Genomic DNA, 27,465 nt, shown 5'->3' with positions numbered 1-27,465 from the left:
AATCCATATCATGTTTTATTATTACTTAATTGCTAATAAAAATAAAGTATTTATAAATTTTAATATTTTGATTTTAAAACCGTACCGATATTTTTTTGGTGTGGTTTTCGTTTTCGATTTTTAGAACTCCACTTGACTACCGCACAACACTCATGCCTAGAAAAAGCAGCAATAGCAACCCCGACTTCCAAGCAATAATCTAGATCTAAACCCTTCAATAAGATATCACACGCAACCTAAATCTTCATCAAATGTAAAAACAAACATATAATACTAATTTGCATACTGTAAAAAAGTAGTGAACAATCTGAAAAATTACCCATTTCTACCCAAAAAGATGCAAAAAAATTGATGGATGTGATAAAACCTATTATGAACAAGTACTCACATGGGAAGCTACTTCTCAAATTGCATGGTATAAACAAGAGTTTTTCAACAAATTTGGGGGAGGGTCGACGAGTTTAAGAATGAGTCTCCTTTTATTCTTCTACTAACAGTGAGCTTCTGCATCACTGAATACCAACTAATTAAAATAAAACCTTTTCCTGTACCCTCAAAATGACTTTCTTATTCCTATATGGAAGATACGTGTAGCAAATGCATCTACAAAAAGAAAAATCACTGGTGCCAATTTTTTGGCAGGACCTTTTGTAACAGCTGAACTATATGCAGACTCCAATCTTCAAAGATTATCACATATTGCTTTTGTGAAATCACTTGTTGATGAAGAGCCGCCAAGATCAGCTGTTCGGTACTTCCCTTCAGATATCGTGTTGAGAATAGCATTCTGAATCCGATCAGCTTTATCATGAAGGTCAAGATGGCGTAGCATCGAAACAGAACTCAAAAGCAATGCAGTAGGATTTGCTTTATTCTATATGGAAACATCATAAAAGTAGCAAATCTTAACCAAGTTAATACAGTAAGTTGGTAGCAAAGAAAATTTAGTTGAAAATAGCATAGAAACAAAAAAAAAGATACTCATGAAAGAACAATATGTCGGCCACCTCGGGAGAGAGGGAGAAATGAAAAATAGTATACATAGGTCAAAAAACATTAAACCCAACTGAGTACTATCACAAGAAACACACACTTATCCTTCTAAAATTACAATTATTTTCTAGCAGATGGTCGATGCAATAAACTAAGATGAAACAATTAACACAATCCAAGTCGATTTATAAGAACATATCCAATTACTAAAAGTGAAAACCCTTGGAGTACAACACGCAAGAAATCCAAGCGTATAAGAAACATAAAAGATCTACACAACTGGAACGATTTTTAAGACGCCATCCCTTTAAAAAACTAGTGTATTTAGTATTTATATATGTCCTGGTCAGAGTTTAGAAGATGTTCCAGATTTTACAGTCCAAGTCATTACAGTGGTACCGCACCTCCCATATTAGGTTATTATGAATACTTTTAATGCCTGCTCAGATCTTACTTTGCATTATCTCCAAAGTAAACCATAAAATCTTATACTTCTAATGTATGAAAACAATCTACTACAACATCACATAAAATTGAAGTGTAACGGTGCATAAACTACAGAGCAACCATGAAAACATAAATGCTGTTGAGGAAAATCATTAAGTAGTTGTGCATTTAATTTATATGTAATCATCCTTAATTTGATTTAGAGGGAAAGAAAGGAAAGAGAATGTTAAGGATTAGTGGATTACTCTTACTAACATAAAAGTTCTACTTTACTCTTAAGCAGAAATTATACATAAAAATTCCTAAGAAAGGCATCTTTTCGCATTAAACAGGAATAGCATTCACATCAATTAAGTTTTTTTATGGCTAACCTTTCCAGCAATATCAGGTGCTGAACCGTGTACAGCCTCAGCCAAAGCAATACCTCCCTCGCCAATATTGCAGCTGGATAGAAAGGTGTTCATAGTTAAACCCTATTCTCCTCATGTAAATGAAAAGAGGGGGGTTACAATAACAAGACTCAAGTTTACCTTGGTGTTAGTCCCAAACCTCCAATTAGACCAGCACACAAGTCACTTATAATATCTCCATAAAGGTTAGGCATAACCAGGACATCAAAAAGAGCTGGATTCTTGACAAGCTGGATACAAATGGCAGTGACTCTTAATGTTAGTCTTTTCTTACATATTGTTTCTTTAGAATGTAAACTAAAGCAACAAAAGAAACTAATAAAACTGACGAAATACACCATCACCACATTTAAGAACCATAATGACTCGGTGCACCTGACACAAACAAGTTTATGAAATTTAATTTGTACCATCATACAGCAATTGTCAATGACAACTTCCTCATATTTTATATCAGGGTACTTCTCCGCAACCTCCCGACAACACTGAGATCAAAAGTAAATATTAAGTCAGTAAAATCTATAAAAAAGTATATTCATTTAAATACTGCAGATTTAGAACACCTTGAGAAAAAGACCATCAGTTTTCTGCATAATGTTTGCTTTGTGTATTGCAGATACTCTTTCTCTGCCATGTGCCTTGGCATAGTGAAAAGCATACTCGGCTACCCTCAAGCTTGCCTGACGAGTAATGATCTTTATACTTTCCACAACACCCCTCACAACCTAAAATCATGATTACAAGATACTTTTAAAAAATTATACAATGAAACTACTTTATTACAACTAATGTTGCCCAATCATATTACACGATACCGTTAAAAAATTATACAATGAAACTATTTTATTACAACTAATGTTGCTCAATCATCTATATTATTTTTGAGACTAGACAGAAAATGGGCAGGAGGTAACCCAAAAGTCTAGGAGTTCCTGACCGAAAAGGTTTGATATTAGGAGCCTAAAAAAGGGTCTTTTCTAGTGATGTCATATCACATTTAGCTCTTTTAGACCGTTGCTGTGGCATTCCATGCATTCATAATCCTGTTATCGAAACTTTTGGAGTGAGAGAATACGAGTAGCAGCCAATAATTTAGATAACTTAGCAGGTTCACAGCTTATCAAGATGGGTACAATATTGCTTGACGTTTGCCGGCACAAGGAGGTACAATGTACTAAGATTATGAAAAGGTGTTGAAGTCGGTCTGAACAAAAAGGTTTCTGACTGGGATGGGTACCACCATTATACTGTTGGGTCACGTCATACTGATTATGCAAGATCTTGATCAAGATCTCTGACAAAAGCATAATATATGAAGAAACATATAAAGAAAGACAGTATGTATGAGAATGGAATGAAAATTACAAGCAAAATATATGAAGAAAGAGAGTATGTATGAGAGTATAGTGAATGAAAATGAGTTAATAAAAATTTTCCATGATGAAGATTGTATGGAAAATGATGTGGAAGGGAAATGGATCATTCCCTCCAAAACACATGGGTTAGAAGTTTAGTTTAAATTATTTGGAAAGGAATGAATGGAAGAATGAAAATTATAAACACTTCATCCAATTTTCCCAAAAAATAATACAAATTTCATTCCATTCTCTCCCCATTCCATTCCATCCAAGTGAACACAACCTAAGGCTTCAATTTTGGAATTAATTTTATATTCAAAAAGTGTAGGGCCGTAGGCTATGTCAACCGGACCCTTAATATGCCTCGAGTACCCGTGGTGGACACTCAAGTACTCAACACTCAAACATCGGTATGGACACTCGGACAATTATATTATGCCAAGAATATGTAAGATTTTTAAATAACTTGCTGAGTCTGACACTTGGACACTAATTCATGTTAAAGACCTCCAGACGAGTCCGGGTAAAAACAGATGTAGGTAGTTGTGGCAGTTCACTTCAATCTGGGTCTAAAAGACAATGGTCTTGATAATATCACAGTCACAGTGAGTATTCCAGTGAATTTAGTGTGTATTCTGGTGACCTTATTAAAAAATCAAAAGGGCAGTATGTTATGGAAAGTACAATTGCCTACACAAAGTACAATTAGGAATTTGATTGCCTATATGTCTTGCTGGAAATATTGAAAGACCGTGACTATGATGGCAGATCAAAGCAAATCCTAGGGATAACCATTGTGGCATAAACTAGCTAAAACAATGGTTGTGTAATAGTGGGATGTAAGATGTTTAAACTGTCGTATTAACAGTATAACATGAATGTTGATACAATGTGGTTTCTAGAAAGACGCGAAGCCACAGGAAAACTATAGTAAATAAGTCTAACATAAGAGATTACGGGAATTACTACCCACAACTTCTAACAAAAAGTGAGTTCACGGTGACTTTCTCTCAGATTCAGGGTGCTCTTTCAAGGGGAAGTGCTGTTTAAGGGAACTGATCGCTCTAGAAAATTTGCCTCGAAAAGGATGATTATTTTTCAATCCGTGGCACTATTGAGAGATTGTATTTTGGTGATGATGGGTTTTCTTATAACTCCTGCAAGTTTGGAATGGTGCTACCACTCCTAATAAAAGGACCATGGGCGGAACCTTTTGACATATCATACAGCTAGAGCTTGACAGAAATATTAAGGTGTCCTATATTTAAAATAAAGGAAGCGTATCGCCCCACCCCTATCACCCGCACAGTGTTCCTGAGTGTTTTAAATGGAAAACTGAAACGACGTCAGAAGAACACATATTACTCTTCATTTTCTTTCTTACCTATAAAAACTTTGGAAACACAAAAGAGAATGAAAACTATCCCCACTTTCTTTTCGATTTCCTTCCCCTCGAAACTAAAACTCGGGGAATATTGTATGCAAGGAGTATTCTGGAAAACCCGCGCTTCTGCACCATACTGATCAGGTCATCCCCCTTGTTGACACGCGAAGAGAACTTCAGACAAGCGGAAAATTTATCCCAAAAAGAAAACATGATGTACTTACTGAATAAGATATTTTTAAGTAATCTGTAATAAATGCATATGTCTTTACTCCTAAGAGCAAGTCCAATGCAATGCTATCCTAGGTGCTACTGCTATATCATAGAACCAAATGGGAAAAAACTCAACTCCAAAGGGGTGCCATACTTAGACCAAGTCCAATGCAATGCTATAAGTGGTGTCATTTCTATAATTTGAAACCAAATGTCAAAAATTTCAACTCCAAAGGAGTTCTATACTTGGATGCAAATATGCATATATGCATCCTTGGTTTTAAATTTGAAACCAAGGATGCATTTATGCATCTAGCCACATCATCAAACTACTACAAATGAGATGAATGTTGTTGTGCTTTAAATGAAACTTAGGGCAAGATGACAAAATTTAGGTAAATTAGGAAATGTTTGGTTTTAAAATGCATCTAGCATTGGTGCCAAATTATAGCAATAACTATAGCTATTTTGCATCTTGCATTGGACTTGCTCTTAGATGCAAATATAGTACCAAGGATGCATATTTGGTTCTATATTATAGCAATAGCTATAGCTATTTTGCATTTAGCATTGGAATTGCTCTAATATATTTTCAAATCCGTATTAATTCAGAAAATATTTTCTTCTAAGGTTCTCCAGAAGCATAGTAGCTTTCAGTGATCATTGACATGGCATATCAGCATATCCAGGAGCCAGGAGGCTTTCAGTGGCAAAGATTTAATATTTGTATCTGTTGCATCTGATCTTCTTTCACTTGTCATTTTGGCATCTCTTTTAACACAGAATTCACTGTATCTTAAATCATTATAGTGATAAATAAAGGATTAATAAAGATGATTTAATACTTGCCTGATGTTCAAGACCGCTGTACTCTCCTTCTGTGTTTTCACGTATAGTGATAAGGTTTACATCATCATATCGAGTCTTGTAGCCAGGAAGGCTGTAACACGGCCTGACATTGGCATAAAGATTAAGCTCTTTTCTCAGTGTAAGGTTCAAGGAACGATGCCCTTTCCCTATGGGTGTTGCCATTGGTCCTTTCAATCCAATCTTATTCCTTCTCACTGATTCTAGACTTTCCCATGTCAAAAAACTCTGCGTTCTGGGATCTACCTCTGTCCCCACAAAGTGCTCTTCCCATTGAATTGGCACTTCTGCAGTTCTAAATACCTGTATACGATCAAACAATGAGAAACATGTAAATAATTGAGCGTCCCTTCGCAAGTGTACTTAAACATATCATAATCATACTTGGACCGTATATATGAGAGAGAATTCAAATAGGCACTGAAGTTAGCTTACAAGCTACAAATAATTTTAGTGAACCCTATGTACTTTTTTGATGAATTTTGATTGCAATTTACGTGAACTGTAATTTCAAGAACTATACTAGTTTTGTTCACATTTAAATTCTAGTTTGTATTTTCAGTGATTGGAATAAATATTATATATATATATATATATTTATTTATTTATTTATATTTCTATTCATTGAACCCTTTTTTTCTTGGGTAATGGTGAATTATAAGAAATTTAAATACCCTCGCACCCTATTTGAGACTCGAATTATCAATTTTTGGTAACCAAAGAAGAGTGATAATGTCTAAAAAGATTAAAAGAAAGAATGAAATTCAGTAAAAATATAAATAGACAAGTATAAAAATAGCCAGGTGGCAGAGGCTCTATAACAAATGCATTCAGATCCTCACATACAAACCCTCCTTAATAAAATGAATTTAGGTATCCAGTATAGTTATATATGCCTATGCAGGAGAGAGAGATAGAGAGATGTGCCTCTTTGACAGACTCGGCGATCTCAGGGCCAATACCATCGCCGGGAAAGAGAGTGGCGGTGATGAGATCGGAGGAAGGAGAACAGAAGGATCGAGAAAAAGCAGCAGCCGAGAAAATTCCATTGGCACGATTTCCGAGGACTCGTTTCACAATTCCGGATGCCATCGTGGGTATGGTTGATTCCGTGGCGGCTGAGTAGGATGGTGATTGATTAATATATTGCAAATAGAGAGAGAGGGGGGAGAGTTGAATGTAATAATGTCTCCGACTCTCAAAACTACCAAGTGGGAATTATTTTACGACATACAAAATGTCTAATTTAAAAACCTCTGTAAATAATTGTTTAACTTTGTCTTTGGTACAGTTTTACTTTACTTTAAATTGTATATGTAAACTTAAAATATCCTTGTTTGTTTTTTTTTTATCAAAAAAATATCCTTGTTTGTTCTATTCTTTTTAGGGAATAATACTAGCGTACTATCTTATTTAAATGGATCTAAAAAATAAAAAGGTCTTTTTTTTATAAATATTCAAATTTTACAAACATTTTGTAAAAATACTGTCAATTTTTAAAACAAATGGCAAAAATATTATCTTTCAAAAAATATTTGCAAAAATATGGAGGTTGAATTTGCAATCATATCTGTAACTGCTAGCAACCATATATGCAACCAAAAATGCAAATTTGAAAAAATATGTTAAAAATTACATTTAGTTGCAAAATAAGTTGTACAAGTGGTTGCAAATAGTGAAAAATGAGTGTCCTTACAGGACCAAAACTAATATAAAGAACAATTAAAATATGCACACAAATTGGTAAAAATTAGTAAAGGTATCGGATGCAAGCTTTAAGCGATGACCAACAATTTGAGAAAATCACCCACACAACAAACTCAGCTCAACATAGTTGATTGTCAAACAAAATCACACATATTCCAGCTAAAATTCTCAAATTCACACACACGCAAACACATTGATCAGAGACAATGACACTCCGATAAAATGAACTGTTTTCATGACACACAGTTATGCATGATCTGATTCATGCCGGATGTTTCAGAAGATTTGCATTAATTACGCCATCTGATGGAGGGCGTGGAGAGGGGGTTCGAAGCGGAGACGACGTTTGCGGCGGCAGCGCTTGACGGCGGCATCTTCGGCGGAGGAGAAAGCGAAGGTGCGGAGAGGGATGAGAAAGGTGGGAGGGGGAGAGAGAGTAGGGCAGTGATAGAGTAGGGAAGGAGAGAGAGATGCACTGAGAGGAGAAGTGAGAGAGAAAGGGAGAGAAGTTGAAAAAAGGAATGTGAAGATGAAGATGGTATTTTTGTAATTTAATTGTTTGTATGTTTAAAAAGATAGTAAATTTGTAAGATTTTAAGTAAGATAGTAGAGTTGCAAATAATTACCCCAAAATTGTTATTCTTGGCAATTTCCCAAAACAAAAATCTTATGTAAATAGTTGTGAAAATTACTATTCACAACCAAAAACATTTTTCAAACACGATTTTTAACTACTTTTTTTTAACATTACTACATTTTTTTTAATGACAATCTGCGCAAACTCTATTTATATATTTTTTTATTTTTCTTGAGAACTTACATTGACAGCAAGGCGGATCCAGGGGGTTTCAAGGGGTCATGCGCCTTAAATTATACTCTCTCCGTCCCGCTGAAAAGTTTACGTACACTATTTATATGTATTTCGAGACTTTTATATAACATATTTTTATGATATTTTATTTAAAAAAAATTTAAATAAAAGTTTAAACATAAAACTTTTATCCAAATAAAAAAATTTAAAAAAATATTATGAAAGTATATTTTAAACGAATATTGAAAAGTGTGCCGAAAAGTAACGTAAATAATATAGCGCTATAGATGTAGGGATTGGTAATGTAGCGCAAGTGATAATCATGTTCTGTAATTTGGCCGGTATTAGTTTCTGTTTTTGTTCTTTTTAATTTTTCCCTTCTAAACTTTTTCTCCATGGTTTTCTTACCAATAAAGTTGCTTTCGATTATTATTTTCTAATTTTGGCGGTTGATAACATCATGAGAAGAGTAATACTTTAAAAAAATTACTATTTCATAATTAAAATTTTTTATTTTTTATTATTATAAAAAGCGGACCCCTTCAAAAAAATTCCTATATCACTAGCTGCAACATGTCAACATCAGGGATGGGCATTTCCCCCGCCCCGTCCCGCCCCGTCCCGCCCCGCCCGACCGTGATCCCGATCCGATCCCCGCCGTTCGGGGCGGGGAATCGGGGATTTTTCGGGTATGGGACGGGGATCGGGGAGATATGTGTAAAATATTCGGGGGTCGGGGAGAAGGGGCGGAGAATCGGGGATTTTTTCGGGTACAGGACGGGAATCAGGGAGATATGTGTAAAATAATCGGGGGTCGGGGATCGGGGCCGATCCCCGACCCCGAATCGTCCCCGAATCGTATTTTAAATAAAAATAATATAATAAATATATAAATATCTCAAATAAATATTGAAATATATATAATATATTATTTTCAATTACTTATCTCCTAAATGATTTAAATTTACTTATCATGATATTATTTCATTATAATAATATTATTTTTGTTTATTATTATATTAGAAATAAATATTAATTCAAATTAAGGTTAAACATTAATATTAAATTTTAAAGAAAATCTATATATTATAATTTACTGTTTGAATTTTTATTGGAAAATATTATTTAAAATTTAATTTTATTAAACGAAAAAAATAAAGAAATTCCCCGAATCCTCGCGGGGATCCCCGTTCCCCGTTCGGGGGGAGTAAAATAATCCACGTCCAGGGATCGGGGCGGTTTCGGGGATCAATTTTGGGTTCGGGGATCTGGGGCGGGGATAGCACTCCCCGACCCCAAAGTCACCCCATGGCCATCCCTAGTCAACATGTCAGGAGAAGCGGCTGCCAAGTGAATGTCTGTTAATTCAAAAGAACACTAGTATAATAACATATGCGAGATAACAATCTATACTATATATATACCATAATAGCCGGAATGGGGTATAATTTGTAATTTGGTTAACCCCTCATTTTGGTAATCACTTTTCATCACAACCGTCAGATCTTCTTCATCAAATAATCAGAGCCGTTAGTTCCAAATACTAAAAAAATATACTCCACAAATTCTCAGGTTCGAATCTTGTCTACAACAAACATTTATATTATTATTTATAAAGATATATATAAGTTCTCAGGTTCGAATCCCGTTAACAACAAACATATATTATTTTTAAAGATACATATAAACTTTCAGTTTCGAATCTCACATACCAACAACAAACATTTATATTATTATTTATGAATAAGATCTCAGTAATCATATACTATTTATATTATTTGAATCTAACTTGAAATTATAATTATATAATCATTATTTAGTATCTAATTATTTGTAGAAAATTTTAACAAACTTATACAAAATATAGTTCAAAATATATAAATATTAATTAAGACCCATGCGATACACGGGCCGTAAGCTAGTATTTCATAATATGGAGGGTATGATTTTTGGATTTCAGTTTGTGCGGGTTTTGTTAAAAAATAAAATATAGTCCTTTGTAATTTATTTAAAGTGTATGAAAAATATCAATCAAAACGGTCTATACTCAATGATTGTGTAGACTTGTAATAACTCGAATTTTTGAGATTTTGTAAAAATGTTTAATGAATAGCAACCCTGACAGATGGTAGAAAAGTAATCATGGTTACTTTATCAAATAGTAAGCTAAGGTTGTAGGATGATCATCTAAGGCTAGAGAATAGTAAAGCTAAAGACTAAACTACTAGCTTAGCTTGTAATCTTGAAAGGGCTAGCAAGATTTGTCCAAGGATTTGCCAACATAAATCTATTCTAGGACATATACTAGAGAATAAACAATGAAATACAAGCATTATTCAAAGAAGCAACCAAGAAGCAAACACAAAAATTCTCTCTCTCTCCAAAGAACATCACCATTCGGCCCTATCACAAAAACAAGGGAAATCAAATTCAAAACACCAAGCTCTAGCCAAGGAAAAATTCCCCCATTAATTCTCAAGCTTCATACATCATAAACTAAGGTAAGATAAATTTTTAAGCTCATTTTATCAAGATTTGATGGGTGAAATAAATTCAAGAAAGATGATAGTAAATAGTGTGAATAGTAATTCTTCTTTGATTTCTTGATTTTAATGGTTGTTTTAGGTTCCAAAAACCCTACCAAGTACTCCAAAGACTTCACCATCATCAAGAACACATCTCAAGCTCTCAATAAAGGTATAAATATTTGACCCATCCTTACTTAAGATTTAAGTTCAAGAATCTTTTAGAACATAGTTGTAAACCTAGTTTTGGTGAATGTATTATTTATTAAATGATTCATTAATGATTTAAAATTCATAAAACCCGATTTATAATACTTTCTGATTTTCGAAAAATTATCCGAATAATTTTAAATCATCGGAGAATATTATCTCGACTTATCCTAAATGTTTTGAATACAGTTTCAAAAAAAACTCCCCTTATATAATTATCTGTTGACAACGGTCAACTCACATCCTTAGTACTTCCTCCGAAAATTTTGGAAGTACGTATACATATATATATATATATATCCTAATAAGATAAGCTGTTTCTATCAACAAGCAAAACGCTTGGGGGAACTTCGATATGGTTCAAGTTCTCGAGATATGATAAAATAATTTTAAAGGACAAGAGAGGGGTAGACTCTAGTACTATGTGTAGTAGGAAGACTACCAAAGGTACCGCAGATGAAGGTACTCTGTATACTCAGGAACTTATAAAGTATGTGTATACCCAAATGGGACACGTAGCCCGAATGCGGCAAGGGTGATAACCGGGATACGAAGGTGTCGTCCTTCTACTAGTAGAAAAGGTTACTATTTCTCGTATTACGACTGATCATCATAAGCGATGACTCTAATGAACGTCCTATTCTTCCAACTGGAATTGTGATGCAATACCGTAACCCAAGCTTAGGTGCTGGGCTTACCATTATGTTAGGTCACACAACACTATAGAAGGGGGTTGAATATAATGTTTATACAATCAAATCGATTTATCAACACAAGTATGTAACAGTAATCAAGTATATTCAATATAATAAACTCTGTTACAATAGAACAGTTGTTCTCTCTCAGTGATGAACAATAACACTAAGAGCTGCTAGGTTACAATGTATAATCTTTCTCGTGAATGATAACACATATAGTGTAAACCCTAAGTTGTGTTTATATAGTACACAGTTACAAGATATCTTCTGATTGATATAGAATATAATTCTGTCTCCTAATCATAAAGTCTGATGTATGGGTATTTTAGAACATTCTAACCCATAGTCCAGTAACTGATTCTTCATCCAAAGAATCTGTGCACAACAGCTTCCTGCAGCAATATATTCTACTTCTGCAGTTGATGTGGAAATTGATTTCTATTTCTTGCTAAACCAAGAAATCAATCTGCCTCCAAGAAATTGGCAGCTTCCACTAGTGCTTTTCTTGTCTATTTTGCATCCTGCAAAATCTGCATCTGAGTAACCTATTAGCTTAAAATCTGATTCTCTAGGATACCACTATCCTAGATCAGCTGTACCCTTGAGGTACTTGAAAATTCTTTTCACAGCTATTAGATGAAGTTCTCTTGGATCAGCCTGAAATCTTGCACAAAGACAGGTAACATACATGATATCAGGTCTACTTGCAGTTAAATAGAGTAAAGATCCAATCATACTTATGTAGTTAGTAATATCTACTGATTCTCCAGTATCTTTATCTAACTTGGTTGCAGTGGCCATGGGAGTGGATGCAGTTGAACAGTCTTGCATTTCAAATTTCTTGAGTAAATTTCTGGTGTACTTGGATTGATTTATGAAAGTACCTTCTTCATTTTGATTGACTTGAAGTCCCAGAAAATAGCTAAGTTCTCCCATCATACTCATTTGATATCTTGACTGCATTAGCTTTGCAAACCTTTCACAGAGTTTGGCATTTATAGAACCAAAGATGATATCATCAACATATATCTGTACCAAAAGTAAGTCCTTTCCATGGTTGAGGTAGAATAGTATTGTACCAATTGTGCCTTTGTTAAATCCACTTTCCAGAAGGAATTGAGCTAAAGTCTCATACCATGCTCTTGGAGCTTGCTTAAGGCCATAAAGTGCTTTGTCAAGCCTGTAGACATGATTTGAAAATTTTGGATCTACAAAGCCTGGAGGTTGTTCAACATATACCTCTTCTTCCAATTCTCCATTGAGAAAATCACTTTTCACATACATTTGAAAGACTTTGAACTTCTTGTGAGCAACATAAGACAAAAAGATTCTTATGGCTTCCAATCTAGAAACTGGAGCAAATGTTTCATCATCGTCAGTTTTGTTTCTGAACACCCATTTTGTGCCAACAATGGATCTGTTCTTTGGTCTTGACACTAGGGTCCATACTTTATTTCTTTCAAATTCATTTAACTCTTCCTGCATTGCTTGCACCCAATCAGCATCTTGAAGAGCTTCTTCCACTTTCTTTGGCTCAGTCTGAGATAGAAAGAAATGATAGAGACATTCATTTGATGTTGTTGTTCTAGTTCTGACACCTGCTTCAGGATCTCCAATTGTTAAGTCAGGTGTAGGTGATTTAGTCCACTTCCTTACAGATGGAAGTTGATCTCTATATTTGGATCCTCCCCCATGATCCATGTTGTCTCCATCAGCATTTTCTGATACTCCCTCTGAAGTTATGCTCTCTGAAATTTCAGAATTTGAGTTGGATCCTTCAGGAATTGAAGAACCAGAGTTTCCAGAATTATCAGAATTTGGCTCATCAAAACTTGATGAATCAGAACTGGAAGAAACAGTGACAAGTTTTGATGCTTCTTGAGAGTCTTGAGATGTGGTAGGTTCATTAGCTTGCTCCCCCTGAACAGTTGCATTTTCCCTTGGAGTAGTTACCACAATTTCCATGACATCAGTACTTAACCCGTCAGAACTTACAGGATCAGGATTTAGGTCATCAAAATTCACAGTATCATAATTTATATCATCATTTTCAAATCTCAGCTAATCATGATCATTAAAATCTTCAAGTCCAGTAATCTTTTTATCATCAAAAGATACATTGATAGATTCCATGACAACCCTTGTTCTTAAATTGTAGAGTCTGAAGGCTTTTATGGAAAGTGGATATCCAACAAAAATTCCTTCATCAGCTTTTAGATCAAATTTTGACAGCTGTTCAGGATGAGTCTTAAGAACAAAACACTTGCATCCAAATACATGAAAGTATTTCAGATTTAGCTTTTTTTCTTCACCATCTCATATGGTATTTTTCCATACTTTTTTATGAGTGTAGCATTCTGTGTAAAACAAGCAGTCTGCACAGCTTCAGCCCAAAAGTAGGTTGGTAGCTTTGCTTCATCAAGCATAGTTTGTGCAGCTTCAGTGAGAGTCCTGTTCTTTCTTTCTACAACTCCATTCTGCTGTGGAGTTCCAGGTGCAGAAAATTCATGCTTTATTCCATGCTCTTTGCAGAACTCTTCCATGATTGAATTCTTGAACTCAGTGCCATTATCACTTTTTATGATTTTAACAGAATCTTTAACCAACTTATCCAGCTGTCTGACATGATCAGTTAGAGTAGATGCAATTTCATTCTTCTTGTGAAAGAAATACACCCAAGTGTATCTTGTGAACTCATCCACTATAACCATAGCATATTTCTTCTTTACAATGGACATGAATTGACTGGACCAAATAGATCAACATGCAGTAGGTGATAAGGCTCAAGAATTGAGGATTCAGTTTTGCTCTTGAATGAAGATTTTCTTTATTTTGCCTTTTGACATGAATCACAAAGGCCATCAGGAGCAAATACTGATTTTGGCAGTCCTCTCACAAGATCTTTCTTTAGTAGCTCATTTATGTTGTTGAAATTTAAATGAGAGAGTCTCTTGTGCCAATTCCAGCTTTCTTCAATTGATGCTCTACTTAACAGACAGATTGCAGAACCATCAGAACTTGTTGAAAGTCTGGCTTCATATATGTTACCATGTCTATAACCTTTCAGAACCACTTTGCCTGTAGAATTACTTACAACTTCATAGTATTCTTCAAAGAAATCCATATGATAACCTCTATCACATATTTGACTCACACTTAGCAGATTGTTTTAAGTCCTGAGACAAGAGCTACTGATTCAATTATGACATTCCCTAGGTTGATATTGCCATATCCCAGAGTCTTTCCCATGTTGCCATCTCCATAAGAAACTCCTGTGCTAGCTTTCTCCACAAAGTCTGATAGCAGGGCTTTATTTCCAGTCATATGTCCTGAACATCCACTCTCCAGAACTAGGATGTTTTTCCTGTTGCCCTGCAATCACAAAGACCACTATTGGTTAGTTTTAAGGACCCAGACTTGCTTGGATCCTTTGGCATTTTTAAGTTTGTTAGCATCTGCAGTGGATTTAATTTCAGAGTTTATGCTAACATGTTTTTTATCAGACTTTATATCAGACTTTGCATCAGAATTTACACTAGAAGGAATTACACTAACTTTCTTCAAAGAAGGTTTTATTTGATAATAATCATAGTATAAACTATGATATTTCTTAAAAGTATAAATAGAATGCCATAAACTAACACAATGAAAACAAGGCTTTTATGGTTTAAACCTAACAGACTGACTCTTAACTCCTGATCTAGGAGGTAAAGAGTTTATATCTTTATTTTTCTTGCAAAAAGAAGCAAGATGGTTAGAGTTTCCACAGTTATAGCATTTTTTTTCTAGGAGCATTAGGAACAGGCATATAAGTATTACTTTTATTCACACATTCCTTTCCATTCCTATTTTTCCTAGCTTCCTTCACCTTGTTCACATTTCTAATCTCTTTCAGCTTATGCTTAAGCTGCTTCTTTGTCATTAAACCTATATTTACTTCAGCTGGTTTATCCTGTTTTAATTTGTCATATATTGACTTTTCTTTGACTTCTATTTAGAGTCTATCATCTTTTTAGATTTTGACTTATCAGAATTTGACACAAATTTGACAGGATTAACTTTAGGATTTTCAGCTTTCTTATTAAAGTTTGGTTTAGATGACTTAGTTTCCTTTTCTTCTTTATCATCTAGGTAACCTAGACCTTCTTTCCAATTTCCATTTTCTAAGATTTTCTGAGTTGTTCTTCCACAGTTAGTCCAAGTTTTGATTATCTCCTTTTCCTTTTCCAGTTCAGATTTAAGAGATTTATTCAGTTTTATCACTTCATCTCTAACATACAAAGCCTCATCTCTTTCTTTCTGAGTTTGATGGAACATAACTAACTCTTTTTCTAAATAGTCATTTCTGTTTCTAAGAGCAAGACTTTCAGATGTTAATCTTTCATTTGTTAAAGTCTGATCTCTAAAACTAATGAACATGGTTTTAAGATATAATCTTAGCTCAGAAATATCATCAGTATGAAAAGCAAAAGTTGATTGAGGTACCTTCAATTCAGCAGCATCAGTATTGCTATCAGCATTTGCCATTAAGGCATAGTTCACCTCATCTTCAGAATCTGAAGTGTCTGCCCAATTTTTCTTCTCTGTGATAAGTGCATGTCCTTTATCACCTTTTCCTTTCTTGCAGTCAGGAGAGATGTGGCCTTTTTCACCAAAATTGTAGCATTTGACATTTGAGTTATCTCCTCTGTCAGACTTTCCTCCTTTGCCTTCAGACTTTCTGAACCCTTTCTTTTCAGAACTTTCACCTTTCCTGGAAAACTTCTTGCCCTTTCTGAATTTCTTGTAGGCTATCTTTGTGATACCCTTCACCATAAGAGCACACAGTTGCATCATCTCTGCATCAACATCCATTTCAGATAAATTTTCAAATTCTGAATCATCATCATCAGAATATGATGACTCTGAATCAGACTGTATAATGAGAGCCTTTCCTTTGCCCTTCTTTGAGACAATCACTTTAGGAGTTTCCTCCTCAGCTTTAAGAGCAAATGTCTTTGACTTTCTTCCATGCCTTTTTCTCCTTTGATCCATCTCAAGTTTATGAGTCTTGAGTATACCATAAATTTCATCAATAGTAGTTTCAGTAAGGTCATAGTTATCTCTTATGGTAGTAGACTTCAAATCCCAATTTTCAGGAAGAGCTAAAAGGAATTTTAGATTTGAATGTTCAAGATCATATTTCTTGTCCAACAGTGACAGATCATTCAAGAGTTTGGCAAACCTGTCATATAAATCAGTTAATGACTCATCAGCTTTTGAGTCAAAGTGCTCATACTCTTGAGTGAGTATAGTCTTCCTGTTCTTTTTGATTGCATCAGTTCCCTGGCATCTTGTCTCCAAAGCATCCCATATCTCCTTTGCAGTCTTGCATTTAATTACCCTATTTGACATGATATTATCAATTGCACTATGAAGCAGATGCCTTACCCTTGCATCCTTGGAAATAGATGAGATGTCTTCAGCTGTGTAATCACCTTTCTCCTTTGGTATCATCTTTGATGGTTGATCAGCAACTGTAACAGAAAGCTTGGTAGGCTTATATGGCCCATCATTAATTCTATCAAGGTATTCTGTATCTGTGGCTTCCAGAAACATAACCATCTTTAACTTCCATATAGGATACTCAGGTGCTCTCAATATGGGAACCCTAATGGTTTCATATCGACTATGGGTTTGATTGTTTTGAGTATCTTGAGTTTTGGTGGGCTTAGTTGGAGTTTGTGTTTCTTCAGACATGATTGTAAACTGGATCTCACTGTTTATATATCAACAGAGATGCTCTGATACCACTTGTGTAATAACCCCAATTTTTGGAAATTTTTGAAACCCTTATGAATAGTGTTTTTGCTGAATGAGAAAACTTTTCACGCCACACTATGTAGGGGTTCTGTTATGGATATTCTGGGATATTATTAGTACTTCATGAAGTATATAAGTGTATGTAAAGATCTTCAGAATCCAATTCCGAACACTTTGGTTTTTCCCGGAAATCCGCAAGATACGGAGAGAATTGAGTATAAGATAACAGGATAAAAAGGATTTAAATTAAAGGATTATAATAGAGGATCATAAAAAGGAATATAATGTATTGAGAAAGGTTAAGGGAACCTAAGTAATAAGATCCCGGGTATGATCCTTCAAACGATAAACGAGAACGAAAGTTAAGCAAACCGTATAGCAGATCAGCGGTCATTAGGCAAACGATTAGGAAGTTAATCAAAGGGATTAATGGGAAGGATGTCATCCAACCAATAGAAAGAAGACAAGGAAGGAAGGATGACATCATGTGGATGAGATAAGCATGACATGGGAAGGAGGAGGTGTGGTGGCTTTGTAACCACACAAATCCAAGGGCAAGAAGGTAATTTACTAAATCAAAAACAAAACCAAATCAACCAACCAAAAAAATCAAGACAAGGCAAAACACAAAATTCTCTCTTCTTCTTCATGAAGCTCTCGGGTTCTCTTCTTAAAAAATGGAAGTCCAAGCTCCTCCACTTATTATTTAGCAAGGTAATTATCTAAGCTTCCCCATGGATAGTTACATACTTCCTATAAGTTTAAGCTTCTAAATCCAAGCCAATCTTTTTCTATAAATCATCAAAGAAGATGGTGAATAGTGTTTTCAAGAACTAAAATTTGTGTTCTTGAAGTTTTGTTTAGATTAAGCTTGGATAAGGACTTTAAGGGTGATTCCAAGCCATCCTCTTGATTCTCCACTCTCCAAGGAAGGTATAAACTACAAACCCTAGCTTTAGTTTTGAGTAATTAGGATTGAATGTGTTTGATATAGCATATGTGAAGCATGATGCTTGATTGGTTGAAGTTTGGTTGAGTTGTAGAGATTAGTTGGTTTTGTTGCATTGTTGGAGTTGTAAATCTTGGTAATTAGTTAAAGAACCTAAGTAAAGCTTTTAGTTCATGTGAGGAATAAGTATAAATGGTAAATGTTGTGGTTTTGATTAAAAGAACTTAAGTATGATTAAAGTTAAGTTTAGGCATAAGTATGAATGATTAAATTGAATTGGTTGGGGTTTTTATGATGTGATAAGGATGGATGTTTGTTGTATGATGGATTTGAGGTTGGATTTGGGGTTGATTTGGAATGGGTTTGAATGGTTTAAAAAATGGGAAATCGCGTAAACATAGCCGTCGTAACGTCCGATTTTCTTTGGACTGTTTTTGTGCATAGCATTAGGACCCGAGAACCCCCTGCTAGATTGTGACCACTGTAATGTTTAGATAGCTCATGTTACGAGCTTCGTTTTGATATGTAGTTCGTTCGATTCCGATTTACGGTTTAGGAGAAACGACCGTTTCAAGTAACGGCGTTTCGCGAACGAAACTTTTTCCCTCGCCTTACTTTGGAATGTAGGTTAAAGACCAAAAAGGGTGAATTAATGTATGAAACATTTATGGTAAGTGTGTTAGGCAATTGGTAAGTCATTCGCGAAGGAATCGCTTTAAAACTCATAAAGGTTAAATTATTAAAAATGGTGGAGCCGAGGGTACCCGAGTGACTTAAGCAAATCGGTGAGCGCAAAACAAGCGTTAGAGTCTAAGTTAGTTAAAGTATAGATTTACAAGTGATTTTGGTTTAATTCCAACTTACTTGTTGTTTATAGGTTACCAGACTCGTCCCGAGCCTTTCTCACCCCCAAGTCGCTCAGGCAAGTTTTCTACCCGTTATACTGTTGTTGTGATGTAAATATATGTATATGCATTATCTTGTGATATTGCATGATTGTTATTAGCAAATTTTGCGATATATTGGAGCATGCTAATATGGTATATATGCATGTCTGTTTCGTAATCTGGTTATCTATCTGTTGATTTCAATGCTTATAGTTGCATAATACCTATGCTAGAAATAAGCAAGTAGTTGCGTATACCCTTAGTATAGGGGATAAAAGGTGAACATATTTCTAAACCGGGAGTCGATGTTCCCGAGTATATTGTATATATATATTTATATATATATATATATATGGATATAGTTTTTAAAACTATGGATCGAATAAGGTTTATTCGATACCTTTATTCTATTATTTGAATATTATTTGAATATTCATTCGAGGGCTTATGACTCAGTTTATTTTATTATTTGAATATTATTTGAATATTCATTCGAGGGCTTATGACTCAGTTTATTTTATTATTTGAATATTATTTGAATATTCATTCGAGGGCTTATGACTCAGTTTATTTTATTATTTGAATATTATTTGAATATTCATTCGAGGGCTTATGACTCCTTTTATATTATTTATTGAATATTATTTGAATATTCATTCGAGGGTTTATGACTCAGTTTATATTATTTATTGAATATTAATTGAATATTCATTTGAGGATCTATGACTCCGATTATTTGCTGAAATATATTCTTTATTTTATTAAAGAATAAGGTGTCGATAATCAAACTTACTTTTGATTATTCAAATAAAGATATTACTTTCGTATAAGTATATCTTTGATTATTTGCTATTCATTTCAAGTATAAGTTTTAATACTTCTACTTCAATTATTTTATAAAGATTATTCTTTATGGGAATATTATTTAAATAATAATATTCAGACATTTTCTAATATTCTGGGGACTGATTTACTTCATTAAATCAGCCTTACTCCAAACACTCTTTAAAGTGTTTTCGAGTCTTCAAAATGATTTTTTTTAAAAGTCAGAGCGGATCCCAAAACTCATTTTTATATTTAAGATCTTCCTTTTTAAAGGGGATTTAAATACTCGCTCAAAAACCTGGGGAATCCGGCTCTGTGGTGTATTTTATATTCGCAACGAGGTTGCAGATTTGGTAAATGAATTGATTACTTGCCCAACGTTCGGGAAGTAAGCCCATCTCATTGAGTCGGCATAAGCGACAGGCCGGGGTACGGTCTATTATTGTGTAAGTGGCTGGGTGGCAGTCCATCAACGCGTGAGGGACCGGGGTACGGTTGAGCGCGAGGTCCTAATGCGGCCAGGGTGATGACCGGTGAGGAATTCATCCATCTACAGTAGAAAAGGTTACTTATTGGTATCTTTGCCTGATCAGCAAGATATCGGGTTTATGCCAAAATTCTTTTCCTTTCCAAAAATTCATTGGATGTTTCAAACTCTGTTCATACTTTACATAACAGAGGTTTCAGGAAATGTTTAAAGGGATATATATATGTGGATATATATATCGGGACTAAATAAAGTATCTCATAACTTTTTCATTCAATAATATTTCAAAGATTGAATCTATTCAAGTCTTATCTTGTGGTCTCATCAGTGGGATGAACTTTTGAAATTGATTATAACTTGAACGGTGGTAGTTCAAGTAGTATTTGGGAATGATATAAGTGTAGTGAAGTATTTGGTAACTTCATCTTTTAAACTTATATCTAATTAATAATTGTCTTATGAATGACAAAGATTTTCAGAAAAACGTTGAGACAAGGTTAGATATATGAGATCACCTTGCAACGATATTTTTATACAGTTATACACTGGGACTTTGTGTATATTATGCATGGAAGAGGACTTCCAATATTTTGAAAAGTATATATGTATATATACTGAATATTTTGCGACTTCATCGCATTAAGATATCAAACTTGGTTCATTTCTTTTGACCAAGACTTTCATGAGTACTATGAGAAGGCTCATATACTAGTAAGTATATACTAGTAATTATCTTACACACGATAAAAGATTCTAGTAAGTATCCATTTAGATACTTATATTATTGTTATCACTATATATTATCTTGCGAGCTGTAAGGCTCACTCTTGCTTTATTTCTTCATCACACAACAACAGTTAGGAAAGATGGCCAGACTCCAGCAGACCCAGCGCAAGCGCGTGGGAAGCGTCCCGCGTCTTCCCGATGATGTTGTGGCTGCTATAGCTGCAGAGGTAGATCTATTGGTAGATCAGGCATTCTATTTTTGAGAATCAATTATGTATAATTATAACTTGTGGCAGATAATGGCAATTAACTGTAAATTTATCAAGTAATCATTTTGGGTTGTAATAATTTTAAATTGTGGATTCAAAGACTTGTACTTATTTCAATTTCATCTCTGAGACTATAACGGGTTGTGGTGTGTGTTAGTGTGGGGTCACAGCATAAGGTTATTATTATTAATTAAGTGAAGTGATATTGTGGAAAGAAAGACCGTGACGACCCGGATCCCCGACCCCGGATCTGGGGGTGTTACAACTTGTTAGGTCACACAACACTATAGAAGGGGGTTGAATATAGTGTTTATACAATCAAATCGATTTATCAACACAAGTATGCCTCAGTAATCAAGTATATTCAATATAATAAACTCGGTTACAATAGAACAATTATTCTCTCTCAGTGATGAACAATATCACTAAGAGCTGCTAGGTTACAATGTATAATCTTTCTCGTGAATGATAACACATATAGTGTAAACCCTAAGCTGTGTTTATATAGTACACAGTTACAAGATATCTTCTAATTGATATAGAATATAATTCTGTCTCCTAAGATATATGATAAGTGACATTTTATACCACTTAGAACGTCTTAAAATAGCTTAAATTGGTGTCTTGAAATTAAGTATTTTGTGTATTTGATGCGTTTTTCTAGTGTTTGTGCATTTCAGGGTAATAGTTGCATTTCGGGGGAGTAATCATCAAGAATAAGCCTTGGCACGTGTTTAGCATTGCGAGAGGGAAGAGAGAAGCAGATTACAGCGAAGAAACGGAGCAAACTCAGAAAAAATCCAATAGGGGTCTGAGCGCCCGCTCAGCTATGCTGAGCGGCCGCGCAGGAAGCTGAGCGCCCGCTCAGCTATGCTGAGCGGCCGTGCAGGGTCGGGAAAAAAGATAAATTATTTTAGACTTCTATTTCTGTTTGGCTTCCAACTTCTGTGTAATCTGAGTTTTATGGGACTTCTATATAAGTAGATTCAGAGACGTTTCACATAGGTTGGATCGTTGTATTAAGCAGGGAGAGAAGGAGATAGGGAAGAAGACAGTTTTAGCACACCACAACGAAGAGGAAGCATATTTTCTTGTGATTCTTTATTTCGTTATAACGTTGGATGCTAGTTTTCTTGCTTTGAACCTATTTACTCTTGTGACGTACTCTGGTTTAATATAATTAGTTTAGTTATTATTCTTTTGTGTTTATTTATCATGTTTTCATATGAACCCATGATGACGATAAGTGCTAACATGGGTTAATCGTGATCATGGGGTCGTAACGGATTTACTATGGAATTCTCTAGTTAGTTATTTAATACCTTAGTGTGTGATGATTGTATGATATCTTGTATTGGTTGTGCGTATTCATCTTATGTGCGTCGCGAACATATAAGATAAGGTGTTAATCTCTTGTGAAGCGACGGTGGATCTCGAGATTTAGAACTTGCCATGCTAGCATAGGTTCATGTATGATGTTGCATGATTAGTGGGTAACTCTAACCGTTTTATTCGCCCTGTGTAATCAAAAGGAATAACTTGTGCTTAAATCATTATGTTGTCAATTTCTGTAGACATATAGGGACTCAACATAATTGATGCCTATTCAACTTCTATCTTAATTGTGGATGTTTGGTAGAATGGTATTAGTACAATGAAAGTTGGCTTTTATCATTTTAGTGTTATTCGATTAATATCATCACTGTTGCATGCTAAGGGTAATAACAATAACTATTGAAGGAAGTAGTAATGAAGTTGTGATCTCATGAGTGTTTTAATATTATTAATTCGAAGTGTTAATTAAGTGGTTAATTTTAGTAGTTAATTGTAGTTAATAATTAGTTAATCAAAATCTAAGTGTTATTGTCTTAACATTGAGAAATAATCATACATTGGTGAGTGAGTTTAATTGAACATAATTAGTCTGAGTCTCTGTGGGAACGAACTAGAAAGTATTCTATATTACTTGCGAACGCGTATACTTGCGTGTGTTATTAGCGCATGTTTTCGCCCTAACAAGTTTTTGGCGCCGCTGCCGGGGACTCGGCGTATTTGTTTAGTTTATGTACTTACCATCATTGGTCGTTAGGACTCAGTGATTAAGATGTTTTTGTTACTTATTGTTTCCGGTTGTGTTTCAGGTACTTTAGTGAGCGTTTATGCAAACTCGTTCTCGTACTCGCAAGAGGACTTTAGATACAGCTGAGGAGACAAACGAAGTTCTTGATATTTCGGAGAAGATAGATTTTGAAGATTCGGATTCAGGAAGTGAGCAAAAAGAACCAGTAATCATGGGTGATCGTATTGTTCCGGCCGATCCAGCTCTTATGGACTTTTCTCGGCCTAAAATTGATGACATTCAGTCAAGCATTCTTCATCCGGCTATTCAAGCTAACACCTTTGAAATCAAGACGGACACTATTCAAATGGTGCAGAATTCTGTTTCTTTTGGAGGAGCTGCGACTGAAGACCCCAACATGCACATAAGGAATTTTGTCGAGATCTGCAGTACTTTCAAATATAATGGCGTGACTGATGAGGCTATCAAGCTGAGGCTTTTCCCATTCTCACTGAGGGATAAAGCTAAGGGCTGGTTACATTCTGAACTAGCTGGGTCCATCACCACTTGGCAAGATCTTGCACAAAAGTTGCTGCTATGAGGAGTGCTTTTACTCAGTTTGCGCAGCAACCTATAGAATCTATGTGCGAAGCTTGGGAACGATACAAGGAAATGTTGAGAAAGTGTCCACATCATGGAATGCCCGATTGGATGGTGATCACTGGTTTCTATAATGGTTTGGGGGCCCAATCCCGGCCCATGCTCGATGCAGCAGTTGGAGGCGCCTTGTGGGCCAAAAGCTATACTGAGGCTTATAATCTTATCGAGACTATGGCTGCAAATGAGCATCAAAACCCAACTCAGAGGATGATGCCTGGGAAGGTAGAAGGTATTCTGGAAGTCGATGCAGCTACCGCTATTGCAGCGCAGCTCCAAGCGCTGTCTATGAAGGTCGATTCTCTAGCTACCTATGGAGTCAATCAAATAGCTATGGTTTGCGAGCTTTGTGCAGGTTCTCATGCTACGGATCAGTGTTCTCTTGTCAGCGAATCTGTTCAGTATGTGAACAATTATCAGCGACAACAGCAGCCTGTGCCAGCTACTTATCATCCTAACAACAGAAATCATCCAAATTTCAGCTGGGGTAATAATCAGAATGCTATTCAGCCACCATATCAGCAAGGTGTGAGTAAACAGTTCAATCCACCTGGATTCCAGTAACCACAGCAGTATGCTCAAAGGCAATCATATCCTCAACAGGGAAGTGCAGCTGCACCCACTAGTGCTGATTTTGAGGAACTTAAGTTGTTGTGCAAGAGTCGGGCGGTTTCGATCAAGACCTTGGAAAATCAAATCGGTCAAATAGCTAATTCAGTGCTCAATCGTCAACCTGGAACACTTCCCAGTGACAGGGAAGTACCAGGCTGTAATATCCGGGATATATCGTGTAATTATTTTTGATATTAAATAATTATTATGTGTGCTCAGTATCTATTCTGTGAGTTAATTGTTAAGTGTTATCTGTACTTGAATATTCAAAAATAATATTAATTGAGTATTTTAATTTTTATATGTCCAAAATAAAATATAGATAATTGTCATATCTTCCTAATTATTTTTATGTTGATTTATGGATTTATAAGAATCATATGAAAATTCTAAAATCTTTTTCCGGGTAATTAAAATCTATTTTATAAAAACGGGAACCAACCGACGTCAACCGTTGTTACGTTTTTGGAACCCGAAACTCTTCCGAGAACTCCTTCCTAACCTAATTGTAATATTCCGAGCATTTTCCATGTTTCGACTTTTTCGATCCGGCATACGGTTTGTCCTGCGCGGGTCCCGGCGCAATATTTTCGATACAATATTCGTTTCGGTAAATTAATAAAACCCGTATTTTCGATAAACGGGAGCTTTTTATTAAACTATCCCAATTATCACTTCGTAATACGTGTAACCAGGCGCCGAGACCAAGACCGCAGTACAAATTGTACTGATCTGGATAATTATCCCGAAAACCGATACCGTTTGGATCAGTTTTTATAAATAAACGTACCATTTTATATCCGGAAAGATCCAGCGGGATACTAATTTTCCGTAATTATAAATAGCCTTTTACCGTATTTTATTTCGTATCAAAATCATTTACAGATAGTTAATTATATAATTTTCAGAGAAAAGCCCTAATTTCTTAAAACTGTTCTAAGAATCAAACAGCAAAACGAAGGCGTTACCGATCTCTGTTTTCAAAACTTGAGTAACCAAAACGAAGGATTTGAGGTGTTCTATCAGATTCTGAGCTTTGTTTCACTGTAGAAATCAAGGTTATTTTTCTAAAAATTTATTTATTTTCGAATTTATTTTATTAAAAATATTAATTTTTGTTCGGATGATTGTTTGTATGATTTGATGATTGCATGTTGTAGAGCTTGTTTTCCTGATGATTTTCATATGTCATACGTCTGATTTGGAGTTCAATAACATGTTCAAATTTGAGTTTAATTTTCGAATTTCAAAATTAGGGTTTATAACCCGTATGAATGTTCTTAATTGAAATTTGGGGGTTTCTTATTCTGTGATAGATTGATGTTGTGTTATAGTGGGTTGTGTTCTCTGTGAAATTTGCAATCTAGTCGTATAAGTTTCATGAACCAACGAGGTCTGTAGAGAAGGGAGTTGTGTTTTGAAGTTTTCCGATGTTTGCCGGAAACTGGAAAATTTCACGGCCAAATTCTGGCCAACTCAGGGATTGTTAGGTTGTTTTGATTGCATGGTTGTGTTCCTGGTAACCTGTAGATGTGATCTGGAGCTTGTGGCAAGGTGAGGAGGCCGGAATCGTGTTCTCCGGCCACCCCTGTGTTTTCCGACGACGGGATGTAAAATTTACAGTTTGATCCCTGGACTTTTGGGGACGATACAGTTAGGTCCCTGAAGTTTTCAGACTTTGCAAAAATTGGATTCCTGTTTTAAAAATGTTTAAAAATCATATTTCCTAATTATTTTTATTATAAAAATTCGTTTTTAATTTCTGAAAATTCTAAAAATTATTATTTTAATTCCGAAAATTATTTTTAATTCACAAATAAATCTGAATTAATTAGTTAATTAATTTCAGTTAATTTTTAATTGATTAATTAGTCAATTAATTCGAAAATTAATTGATTAATTGATTTAATTAATTATTAATTGATTTTTAATTAATTATTTAATTAGATTTAATTATTTAAAAATGATTTAAAAATTTCGAAAAATAGTCCCGAGCTTTAAAATATTATTCTAAATTATTTTCAAGGCTCGATAATTATTCTAAAATTGTTTCGGAGCCAGAATTGGCCAACCGAACCCTGTTTATTATTCCGAAATTGATCCAACGACCCATTTTAATTCCGAAAAATGTTTTAAAAATTATTTTAAATACCCGAAAGCACATTTATGACCCGAGACTTCTTTATAAATGATATGTCATTGATTACGTGATGTATTATGTGTTATACGTGACCTGTTGTTTGACTATCGGTCTATATATTCGGTGTTTACTTCGTTATTGCATAGATTTCAATCCGTTAATCGGATTTGGGTAAAACGAAGGGTAGATAGAAGTATGTGTTGAATAGAATCTTGTGAGTTGATGATTGATAGATGCTTATGATATGTGAGCAGAAGAGGCAAGACGTAGGAAAGGAAAACATATAGTTGAAGAGTAAGACGGTTGTGATTGGAAGCGAGTGCAGAGTAGTAAGCTAATACCAGGCAAGTGTTCTGAACTTTCTCGAGATATTGTAATTCTTGATAGTCTTATTGACATTGCAAGTGCTTTGAAGCATGGAAACCTAAA

General features: G+C 34.9%; 1 protein-coding gene and 1 non-coding gene across 2 annotated transcripts; both read right to left on the bottom strand.

The window, feature by feature from the left end:
- Positions 1 to 368: 368 nt before the first annotated feature.
- LOC141720646 (isocitrate dehydrogenase [NAD] catalytic subunit 5, mitochondrial) lies at positions 369 to 6,895 on the bottom strand. The gene is made up of 7 exons (XM_074523173.1): positions 6,600 to 6,895; positions 5,655 to 5,975; positions 2,414 to 2,575; positions 2,261 to 2,335; positions 1,971 to 2,080; positions 1,812 to 1,884; positions 369 to 874 (listed from the first exon to the last, which is right to left on the bottom strand). Exons 1-7 carry the CDS (start codon positions 6,762 to 6,764, stop codon positions 683 to 685), a joined length of 1,098 nt encoding a protein of 365 aa, XP_074379274.1. The 5' UTR covers positions 6,765 to 6,895; the 3' UTR covers positions 369 to 682.
- Positions 6,896 to 24,221: 17,326 nt separating this feature from the next.
- LOC141722098 (small nucleolar RNA R71) lies at positions 24,222 to 24,328 on the bottom strand. Its single transcript, XR_012575129.1, has one exon. It is a non-coding gene; the product is annotated as a small nucleolar RNA R71 (small nucleolar RNA).
- Positions 24,329 to 27,465: the final 3,137 nt, after the last annotated feature.

This window comes from Apium graveolens, chromosome 4 (assembly GCF_009905375.1).
Source record: "Apium graveolens cultivar Ventura chromosome 4, ASM990537v1, whole genome shotgun sequence".
In the NCBI taxonomy this organism is placed as follows: Eukaryota; Viridiplantae; Streptophyta; class Magnoliopsida; order Apiales; family Apiaceae; genus Apium; species Apium graveolens.
This window is presented reverse-complemented; position numbering and strand designations above follow the sequence as displayed.

What these genes read in the sequence shown, in the direction of transcription:
- LOC141720646 (XM_074523173.1), bottom strand. Translation starts at nt 6,764, where the DNA reads ATGGCATCCGGAATTGTGAAACGAGTCCTCGGAAATCGTGCCAATGGA. An exon ending in TCGCCGAGTCTGTCAAAGAG is followed by an intron (nt 5,976 to 6,599) that starts GCACATCTCTCT and finishes GATCGTATACAG; the next exon opens with GTATTTAGAACTGCAGAAGT. An exon ending in ACAGCGGTCTTGAACATCAG is followed by an intron (nt 2,576 to 5,654) that starts GCAAGTATTAAA and finishes TCATGATTTTAG; the next exon opens with GTTGTGAGGGGTGTTGTGGA.